General features: G+C 28.9%; 1 protein-coding gene across 1 annotated transcript in view; it reads left to right on the top strand.

Annotated features, from left to right (window-relative positions):
• LOC100201180 (latent-transforming growth factor beta-binding protein 2) overlaps positions 1 to 9,123 on the top strand; it is a 45,720-nt gene extending 36,597 nt beyond the window's left edge. Inside the window, exons 9-11 of the mRNA XM_065805304.1 lie at positions 1,704 to 1,883; positions 2,681 to 2,947; positions 8,856 to 9,123. Of these exons, the coding sequence (XP_065661376.1) occupies positions 1,704 to 1,883; positions 2,681 to 2,947; positions 8,856 to 8,902 (494 nt within the window). The 3' untranslated portion in view covers positions 8,903 to 9,123. The remainder of the gene's footprint in view (positions 1 to 1,703; positions 1,884 to 2,680; positions 2,948 to 8,855) is intronic.
• Positions 9,124 to 12,148: the final 3,025 nt, after the last annotated feature.

Here is a 12,148-nt window from a genome sequence, read left to right as displayed (position 1 = left end):
ATATTGCAATCAATAAATTTTCAAAATTCCAATCAATAAAAACAAACATTCATTATTTTTGAGTCAAAATCTCTTTTTAAAAAATCTCTTTTCAAAAAGCTTTTGATTGTTTAAATATTTTTTCATAGAAATCTTCTAATAAAAAAAATTTTTCAAAATATTTTTAATTTTCCAAGTAAATAGTTAAATGGTTTTTTTTCAGAAATTCTTTTCCCCATAGTAATAAATGAATAAAATTTTCCCTATAGTATTAAATGAATAAAATTTTCCCTATAGTAATAAATGAATAAAATTTTCCCTATAGTAATAAATGAATAAAAGTTATACTTACTATTCTTTATCTTTAGAAATCTCTTTTATTTTTATTTTTTTCTTTCATAACTTTGAATCTTGAAATTGTAAAAGTTATGTGCAACTCAAAATATTAGGGGTATGTTACTACTAATTAATTAATTAATTAAATATACTTTAAAGCTTCCAGACCCCATTGCTCCAAAACATATTTTTAAGCTTCCAGACCCCATTGCTCTAAAACATATTTTTAAGCTTCCAGACCCCATTGCTCCAAAACATATTTTTAAGCTTCCAGACCCCATTGCTCCAAAACATATTTTTAAGCTTCCAGACCCCATTGCTCCAAAACATATTTTTAAGCTTCCAGGCCCCATTGCTCCAAAACATATTTTTAAGCTTCCAGACCCCATTGCTCCAAAACATATTTTTAAGCTTCCAGACCCCATTGCTCCAAAACATATTTTTAAGCTTCCAGACCCCATTGGCTTAAAACATATTTTTAAGCTTCCAGGCCCCATTGCTCCAAAACATATTTTTAAGCTTCCAGACCCATTGCTCCAAAACATATTTTTAAGCTTCCAGACCCCATTGCTCCAAAACATATTTTTAAGCTTCCAGACCCCATTGCTCCAAAACATATTTTTAAGCTTCCAGACCCCATTGCTCCAAAACATATTTTTAAGCTTCCAGAGCCCATTGGCTTAAAACATATTTTTAAGCTTCCAGGCCCCATTGCTCCAAAACATATTTTTAAGCTTCCAGATCCCATTGCTCCAAAACATATTTTAAAGCTTCCAGACCCCATTGCTCCAAAACATATTATGAATATTACTTGTTCTTTTAAAGTCTAAATTTAAACATTAAATACTGGTATTCTCTGATTTTTTTTAAAGTTTTGCCATAATAATTAATTTATAAATGATAGTTATAATAATTAGTTAACTAATATAAAATGTATATTTTATATATAATTAATAACTATTATAAAATATATATTTTATATATGATTAATAATTAATATAAAATTAATATAAAATAAATAATTTGCCATAATAATTTCTGATTTTTCATAAAATTTTGCCACAATAAAATATCATGACATTTTCAACAAAAAAAACCCACCTACCTAGTTGTTTGCAAAAAATCTTGACATCTACTAGTGAAACTTACAAAGATTAGGTGCATTTTTTTAAAATAAAATAAAAAGACACTAGGAAAAAGAAAATCAGATAGATGTATGGTATGCATGCACTTATTCATCCATATATGACGTATTTAGTATTAGTATTAGTAATTGCTGTAACTGTTGTGAGCTAGTGAGTTTGGTACTTGTATTATGATATTTTGTATTATGATCGAAATCTGTGTGTTGCATTTTAAATATTGTTGAACAAAAATATATTTTTTAGATACTTCTGTAAACAAAACTGGCAATTGTTTAACAATTTATTCTTTTTCAAATGTTTCTTTAATCAACGATGACCTGATATACAAAGTTGTTGGTTATGGTGGAAGTCAAGTACCTGCTTTAATTGATTTTCTTAATGGTTGGGTTTATATTTTAGAAGCCAACAAAATTCTACCTATAGGTATTTTTGAATATTATTTTGATATGTTTTCAATTTCAGTATATAAAACATTAACTCTCTAGCTGTTTCCATAATAATATTAGAAACATTAATTGCTTGCGTTGACAGGTTGGCAACAGCTCCTTTAAAATCCTCTAAAGTTCTCTTTTTTTAAAAACCGCCTCTAAAATCCTCTATTATCCTCTAAAAAGTTAAAAGTATGATTAAATCTTCTCTTTCCCCCTTTTTTTTTTTCAATTCTTGATGTATAATGTTCAAAATTCATTGTTTCCAAAACTGTTTAATATCTGTAATTAGGATTCGGTTGTAAAAAATCAATTTTAGCAAATTTATATCATCTAACAAAAAAAATGACTTTGTTGACCCCTGTCCAAAACCCCAGTTATGTGGAAACATGGATGTTAAACCTATAAAAAAAATTCTTCTAAAATCCTCTATTTCTGTTCAAAATTTTGTAGTTTTGCAAAAAAAATCCTCTAAATTAAATGCAAAATTTCCTCTAAAATCCTCTAATATCCTCTTTTTCTTATAAAAATTGTATGTGGCCACCCTGATTGATATGATAAAATAGCTTAGCATTTACACAAAGAAACATAGAATGCAACTGAATTTGTTTTTGTTTTTACCTTATTTTTAGGTTTTTATGTTTCTAAGAATGCCAATTACAACTTGCAAAACTTTTATAAATGCACTTTTAATTAACTGTTAGATTTCTAAACTGTTCATTTTCTAAATATAAAGTGTTTAATAATGAAAAGTTTGGCAATTTGTTTGCACTTTTTCTCTTTTTTGTTTAGATCAATGTGACCAAATTCAAAACAATATAGACAAATTTAAACAGTCAATTGCTGCTTTTCAAAACAATTTTGATATGTTTGATTCGATAAAAACTGTTTTTAATAATATAATACATTGCAATGGAAATCCTGCTGCTTTTATCTCACTTTTCAGGGCATATAGAGCATTTGTAAAAGCACATATAATTGAAAAAAATCTTTTAGAATCTTCTCAATTTATTTTAAGATCAATGGAGGCAAAAAAACAAGACTGCAATGAATATAAAGGTAGTTTATTTGTTTGTATGTATGTATGTATTTATGCATGTATGTATGTATGTATTTATGCATGCATGTATGTATGTATTTATGCATGCATGTATGTATGTATATATGTATGTATGTTGTATGTATGTATGTATGTATTTTTATTAGAACAAGTGCTTAGATCAACCATAAGTAATGTTTTGTGATGCTTTGTAAATAGTTTTGACCCCAAACCAAGAAAAGAAATTGGTTAAAATGTAATAAAATGATTTTTCATTTTTATATAATTTTATATAAAAATTAAGATTCAATCTTGAACTAATTATCAGCTTAAGCAAAACCTTTGTATTGATACTTCTGTAAATATGTTGATTGTATTTAGGACAACAAGTCATGTTTTATGTTTGTGAAATGTGACTTTAAATGGAAATAATGGATTCAAGTAACAGCAATTTTAAGTGATATCAAGTGAAAACTGAAAAGTTTGAAAAAAATAGCTTTTTTACATGATAATCTCACCAGCAGGCGTGTCACTATTTGTTGAGAGTTAGCAGTTCTGGTTATAATGTTAAACTAATCCTATCAGGTAGGGTAGGTGTGCCCACAGCTAAAAAGCTGTAGTAAAAACAACTTGCCTAAAAAAAGAAAAAGTTTGATATAAAGCCACTATTTTAGTTTTGAATAAAAGTAGGTTTTAGCTCATAAATCGTTTGACATTAATCATTTTTTTAAAAATTTAGGTTTTCTTTGTAGGTGTTTAATTTTGTTTATCAAGTCACACAACAAAACATAATTAGAAATTGTCTCAACTTGATTTCACAAGTTTGCATTACACTAATAAATTTTTTATTTTTACTTGGATGCAAATAATGTTAACTATGTACCAATTTAGGATAATCTTCAAATGAAGCATGGCTAACTTGACATGGGTTTTTGTTTTTTTGCATTCAACTTTTGTGGGTTTTTAAAATAAAAAGCATACTTTATGGTGTCAGATAAACTTTTCTTTCCATTTAGTTTTCATAAAATTTCCTCAATGTTTTTTCAAGCCCTCTGGGCCTTAATACAATTTTTTTTACTTCCTAATTTAAAGTTCTTTTGTATTCATTTTATTTCATAGTAAAATGGAATATTTTTGGTGTCAAATAAAAAGGCAGGGGGCATATATTCGGCTTCTCAAAATATAATGCTAATAGGCTTTGCAAAGAGCATTCCACAGTCTCTGTCATAGTATTAAGTATTGCTTGTGCAAAATAGGCTTGGCAAAATGATATACAGTGGAGACTCTCATTTGCTTTGTAAGAGTGTTAAGTATAAATAAATAATTATACATTAAATAATAATAATAATGATAAGCTAAAAAAAAAGTTAAAATAAAGATTAAACAAAAGATTTAGTATGCAAAAGATTAGGATTTAGTATGCAAAAAATTAGGATTTAGTATGCAAAAAATGTTTCTTGAATGAGATGTAGCAACTCTTTAGCTCCTTGGTAGTAAATGATGAGCTGTATCAACATTTTGGTAATTAGTTAAGATGGTAGCGGTTGACATGTTTGTCGAAGCAATTTTTGAATTCATTCTGGTGATGAGAGTTGATTGCTTTTTGCAGGAGTATATTTCATCGGCTGACTACTCTGTTAGAAAAGAAATTAGTTCTAGTAGACGTATGTTGTTGTTGTAGTAGCATTAAAAGACACAACGAGAGTGTCCTCGAGTTATTCAGAAAAGATTGTGGGTCAAATGTGGGCATAGGCGCTGGAACATAGGGTGCAGGATGGGCAACTGCCCACCCAACATTTCTGCACCGGGGGCAGAAGATATCTTCTGCCCCCCCCCCTTCCAACCAAAATGTCACTATCCGCGATTCAAAACAGTGATAATTTTATGCACTCCAAAGAAAAAAAACTTTTGCATTCAAAAGAATGCAAAAGTTCTTTTTTTTTGAGAGAACTTTTGCATTTGATAAGAATGTATTTTAGCTTATCAATATTTGTATTTAAGTTCCTGATGTTGATGTGTATTACCGTGAACTTTCCTATGTTAGTTTGGAGTTCAACTTTAAAAGTTTTAATAACAAAATATGTAGAGTCAAATACTTTTCTATTATAAAAGAAAATATTGCCCTCATATAAATCAGTCGCAAAAAAATATTTTCAGTTTTGAAAACATCAAAACGCAACTTTTGAAAGTCTATTGTTTCAAAGTCATTATCCATAATAAAAAAGAGAACTAAATTAAGAGTTTTTGAATAGAATTCGATTAGTAAAAAAATTTCATTGTACAGAATATAGAGTAAAGACTCCATGAAAATGAAATAAAGTTTAAAAAAAGCAAAATTTGTTTTAATGTTTAATCGCGCAATTTTTTAACAAATCAATCAATGTCAAAAGCAAAGAAGCCCCGTTTAAAGACTATAGACGTCTTCTTTTTAAGAGCGAGGTTAGTAAGCATTTAATATGTTAAATTTAAATCATGGAACAGACGATTGTACTAAATAGTTGCCTAGGTTAGCTAGCATACGCAGTGTGATCATTTTACGGCAGCATTCCATAATCCCAAGACTACTAAAAATATTTTTTTTCAACAAATACTAAAAGGTGCACCCTCACAGTATGATTCTGATCCATTAACACAGCCATCTGTGTCTACCACATCCACTTTCTCTGCCAAGTTTGAGTCAAGCAAGTACCTGTTACTGCCGGTACCTGCTGTGCCGGCAGTAACAGGTACAGCCTTGGTCCTTTATCCCTTTCAACCCCCTTCTACGTATAAATTCCCAACTAAGAAATTTGCATCAGATCAGTATGAAAGGTCCTGTAAGATTATTTGGTTTGCGAAATGGCCATGGTTACACTATGTTCCTGAGACAGGTTCTGTTTGATGTTTCAACTGCTTGGAAGCTGTGAATAAGAAAATAGTAACTTTAAGCAATCGACAAGCTAATGTTTTTGTTGATTCTGGCTTTTCCAACTGGAAAAAAGGAACCGAAAAATTTTCAATTCATGAAAAGTCATCTGCCCACAAAGAAGCCACAGAAAAAGTACTGTATTCCAAACAGACTCCTATATCTGCTATTTTGAGTGAACAAGTGTCATCATCTCAGGCTATTGCTCGAACTGTTTTGAAAGTAATATTTTCAAGCATTAAATATTTAGGACGACAAGGTCTGGCATTGAGAGAAGGAGAACATCATGATGGAAATCTATGGCAACTTGTACTAGAACAGGTACAAGGTGTACCCTCTGTCAAAGAGTGGTTAAACAAACGCGATACATGGATGTCGGACCTTGAACCAAATACCTGCAGGTTATTTGACATGGTGGAACAGGTAGTTGTGTTGTGTTAATCTGTTCCAATATCCATAGCTGGTTCTGAAAGGTCCTTCAGTGCATTGAGACAGCTTAATACTTGGCTGCGGTCAAAAATGTCACAGAGTCGCCTCACTCACCTCGCTTTAATGCACATTAACAAAGATTACCTAGACAAGGTTGACATTACAGCACTCATGCAGGAGTTTGTGGCTAAAACCCGTGAATGTATTTGGGCATTTTTTACAGTAACTGTAATTGTTTTTGTTAGATTTTGTTTTGTACCAAATATTTAAATATAATGATTTAAAAAGGATTGCAAATCTGCATTTAGCAGGGTCAAATATGCCTAAAAAAATTCCAGTGGGATAACCCCCCCCCCCCAAACACTTCATTCAGGGAGGGGTACCCCTCCCCAAGCCCCACCCATTTCTGCCCCCCAGTCTTTAAATACTTCCAGCGCCTATGAATGTGGATTCAGTCAAAATTTATTTTTGAAGTTTTTATTAAGCTTAAAGTTGTACATCAACTTTTCTCGAGCGTGTTTCTTATTTAGCAATGTGTCTTTGCTGTGTGTGCAAAAGAAATCCAGACAAGAGTAGGGTTACTTAACATTGTGACTTTTTAAAATTTTGTTAAAATTAAGAAAACAGACTCTTTAGAAAGGCTAGAAGTTTTTATGGCGTAATTCCAAGTTAAAGTTTAATGAGCTTGTTTGAACTAAAATCAAGATGTGTGTTAAATGGAATCAAACATCTCCATAATATCTTTAACTATATCTTAGGGTGGTGGGAGTGTTGTAAGATTTATGTGGTCTGGTTAAGGTTAAATTCTTCTGAAATAGAAAAGATTTTAAAAAAATTCTTTTTTACTAAATTCAGTGCAAAATTTACCTGGGCTTGAATTTGTATATATATATATATATATATATATATATATATATATATATATATATATATATATATATATATATATATATATATATATATATATATATATATATATATATATATATATATATATATATATATATATATATATATATATATATATATATATATATATATATATATATATATATATATATATATATAATAGTATATACAACTAACTAAAATATGCAAAACTTCGTATAACTGAATTCGTTATGGAATAACTGAGTATAACGTAGGAGAGCACAGCAACAAATTAAGTTTAATAAGTTTCGGCACTGTCCTACAAAAAAAAGAGTATTCTTGTCATCCTATTATGGAATAACTAAAATCAGTAGCCAAAAACTATATACTATCAACTATATACGTAAAATAATACTTTATTAAACCAAAATTTATAAGCATAAAATAATACTTTATTAAATTACGTTAAAAGACGTTAAACGTATTTTTACTAGACACTAGATAATCAGTATCGTGTATGCCGATATCGAGTAGGATGGTCTCGTATCGTGTAGTATCGCTTATATACTATGTTGATACCATCAGTATCGGTTCGATACGAATGGTCGCATAGTCTAGATAAAAAAAGAATGAAATTGTGCCTTTTTGAATTTTCTTGCCTGATATAGACCAGGCAAATTTACAGGATAATTGCAATACCACGCGAGATTTAATTAAAGTAAAGATACCAGATTAGAAATTAAAATACGGAAGCGATACCACACAATTAAATTAAAATAACAGTGCCAAATGAAAAGTTAAATGAAAAATGATGTCATACGATACCACACAATCTTTGAGAATTTTTATTATACTAAATGAGTGATATATATACATCTCAGTTATTATATAAATGTACTATTTTAAATTACTAATCGCTTATAAATAAATACCAATTCTCGTGAAGAACCGAGCTGCGATACGAAATGATACTATCGGTACCAAACAATACCAACATAACCATACCCATACAATAAACTGTTCTTCGATACCAATTATCTAGTGTCAACTGATCTTGATATTGATGCTGTAAGGTATCGCACCGATGCCAGACGATAAACCGAGAATCGATACCGGTTATCTAGTGTCTAATATTTACGTAAGTTGATAAAGTATTATTTAATCTAAATTATTCATTTACTATTTGTTTATTTTGATTCTCCACTATTAAAAAAAGTTAGGTGCTAATTGATTAGAATTATAAATATGAGTCTTGAATCACTTGTGGTTAGTACACACAATTATGAAATACCATGATTGTATTAGCTATTAGGCCGGGTGAATAAAAACGAGCAATTGCTTTTTCTCAGTAACTGGTCAGCTTTACGTGAATAAAAGCTTAAGCAATTTTGCCTAAATTTTTATTCACGTAAAGCTGAACAATTACAGAGTAAATTGCTTTACTTTACGTGAATAAAAATTTAAGCAAAACTCCTTAAGCTTTTATTTACGTAAAGCTAACCAATTACTGAGTAAAAGCAATTGCTTATTTTTATTCACCCGGCCTATTGTGTTAATATTAATATATATTCGATCTGACATAAACACATTTGTTTAAGACCGGATATGTAAATGTATACACTTAATCATTTTAATTTATTGTAAATGTTTCTATTTAACGTGTTTGTTATGTTACTAAGTAACTATGGTTAAAAACTATGATAAAATAATTTTTTGATTTTAAGGATGGCTTGGAATTTCGTCGATGATAATAAACTGTAAAGATGCTTAATGTTCTAAATTACAAAGTGGTTTTTGTGGCACATCTTATTTCTATTTTTATATGTGAATTTTTCTTTTTTTTTTTTAGCATTTACTTTAATTTCTTAAAGCACAAGTTCTTTATAACAAAAAATTATTTTTAAGGAGTTTTTGTAATTAAGTTTTTTTTTATTCATACTTTTATATTATAATATTTTGTATTCGTGTTTAAAAAAATTATTATCACTTGCATATGTATTTTTTACTAGTAATAAAGCTAATTGCCGATTGTTCAGTTTCATCATTTTTTAAAAATCTTTCATTAATTTTACAATCTCTTACTTTGGAATCATAATACTTCATTTAGAAATAAAAAGCTTTTACGCAGTTCATTAAATTTTTTTTATTGAGGGAGGAGGTGAATTTTCTTTTGTCTAATAACTTACTGTCTGATAAAAAAGTCTTAATGCAAGCCATAGTCATAAAAAGAATAGTCTGGAAACGCAGGTCGTTTTTAATTGTTTTCATTGTTTCAGTTGAAAATCGGGTGGTCCGCGTAAATAAGGTGCAAAACAAACTTTAATGATGGCTAAAAGTTCAGAAGATTTGAATCATTTTGAGCCCATTTTTTAGTTGCATCAAGACCAGCTTGATTCTATTTTTACAGTTATTGACCAGGGTTTGTTAAATGTTGCTGAAAAACAACATGCTTCAGATATACTACAAATAACGCTTTTCTGTATATTTTGTAACAAAAAATGTTTGAGCTCGAGGGGTTTCCATTTTACTCGGATTTGAAGTATGTAACCATGTATTGTCGCATCTTTCTGGTCAATCAGTATAGAGGGATACAATTTTATTTGGGAAAGCTTGTGTACTTTCATATAGGGATCGATCTGTTATTATGTAGGTATTTTTTTAGCACATATCGTCGTATCATGTTTTCAGATATTTATAAGGAAGAATACTATCAACAGTTTATATCTATTTTACTTGCTGCTCAATATCAAGAAAGCGATGATTTGCCTGAGCACAAACTTGTTAACACACGTAACAAGTTTGTGCTCGTAAGATCAGGCTTGTGAAAAATGAAAATTGAGGCAATATATTTTTTTATTAATGCTGAAACAACCGAATATGGTTAAGAATATGGTTAGTAAGCTTACTAAGACTTATAGACTTATAAGTCTATCAATAAAATTGACAGCAAAGATATACTGTTCTCACTTTTTGAAGATTTTTTATAAAAATTTTCAAAGATTAGAAGTAAAACTGATACTTTTGTTATTATAGAGGTTTGTTTATATGTTCTTGAAGACATCTTGAACTTGTATGTGAAAGCAAGGACACTTTTCTATGTCAAGGATCTACAGGCTTACAAAATCAAAGTTCAACAACTTAAGTCCATGTCACTGCGAACTTCACTAAAAAAGAAGAATACTAATAAATAAGTATATATATATATATAAGATCAACGTATGTAAGATACAAACACTTCATTTTGTGGGGATTGGAAACTTTACACAGTTAATTGTTTTTTGATAACATTTAGGGCCAACATTTTAGGGTTTTTATTACCATATTTTAAGTTTTTTTGGAAACTTTCCCATTAGTTCTGAGCTTATTGAGTCTGTTTATTAAATTTTTGTATTTAATAAAATTATTAAATTAAAAAATCAGTCTGCTTAATAAATTTTACTTGTTATCAACAAGGAAGTTATATTTTAAAACTAAAAAAAAACTTATTTTGGTAAACCAACCTTAAAAATTATAAAATATAAGTGCACTAATAAAAATAAGAAATTCCCATCCACCCGTTTGTTAAGTCCCCATACCCAGTTAGAAATTAATAAACAAGAGCATTTATTTAGTACCTCAGATAATTTTTGATCAATATATATTTTTGAGAGTATATAAAATAAGAAAGTATCAGCGATGGCTAAGGTTCAGTTTTCTCAAAAATTTTAGGTTTTGTTTGCTTTTTTTTTAATTTATATTTATTAACTTAAAATTTAACTACAAATTGTATATTTAAAACCCTAAATCTTCATGAATTAAGATATTGAAATAATTAGATTGTAAAATATTTTACATGAGTATTGAACTTTTTTAGAAAATAATGTCACGGTTAAGCATGCAAATCTTTTTCATCATTTTTTGAGCCACTTTTACCCTTGTAACCAAGTTTAATCATTCAGTAGACTCACTCTAACTTCAATTATCAACTCCAACTCCTTCTCTTATTTAGATACAAATAGAGATCAGGCGCGGGTCCAGCATTTTTTGGTCTTTGAGAGAGCTACCTTTAAGACATGGAGCAAACTCCAAACATTTGTTTATACTTATGTCAAATATTTGCAATATGCTTTGCAAAAAATTGCGATGATGCAAAGAAAACTTTGGAGGTTTTTTGTTGCCTGGCTCCAATCATTGTTATTTTTTGTAAAGCATCCTTACTTGACATAAGTATAAACATTTAGATGTTTAGAGTTTGCTTTATGTCTGGAAGTTATCTCAAAGACCAAAAAATGCTTGATCCGCCCCTGATATAGATTAAAAGAGTTTTTCAGTAGCCTATATTTTATGAAAGTAACCAAAAAAATTCAATGTTTGCTCTCAAAATAATGCGTAACAAGGAACTCTTTTTTACAAAAATGTTTTGTTTTAACTAAAGATTTTAAGCAACTATATAAATCTGTTAAAATTTTAAAGAATATAATGATTAACTATTTTTAACAGTTAATAATTATGAAATTTAGCTTTAAATTGTCTAATACACTAGTGTCGACCCTGCTTATACTGTCAATCTATTCAAGCAAGAAAAGAAATTTTATATAATTACAACCTAGTATAATATTACTTAAATGTATTAATCTTTTGTTGATCAAATTAATCAATATTGGGTCATAAAGTATCTGTTCATTTAGCCAATAATGTGTTTTAACAATTTGTGGCTATGAATATAGCCGTTTAAATAGGTGTATTGTTGAGAAGTTTTTATTTGCTTTCTGCATGGTACTAGTTCTTCATTAACCTCAAAGTGAATATCTTCTGAGGAATTACCATCTTTTATAGGTCTGAAGACTTTTTGATTTCGAATGGTATTATCATTATAGCTAAAATCACTGACAATGATTTTAGCTATAATAATAATACCAAATCAAAAAGTCTCCAGACCTATAATGATGTTCATTATAATTTTCTTGGGGATCTTGACAAAAAATCTTTCTGTTAATACAGAAGACACATCATTAGAAAGTAAAAACTTTATAAACTC

This window comes from Hydra vulgaris, chromosome 09, assembly GCF_038396675.1.
Source record: "Hydra vulgaris chromosome 09, alternate assembly HydraT2T_AEP".
Lineage (NCBI taxonomy): Eukaryota > Metazoa > Cnidaria > Hydrozoa > Anthoathecata > Hydridae > Hydra > Hydra vulgaris.
This window is presented reverse-complemented; position numbering and strand designations above follow the sequence as displayed.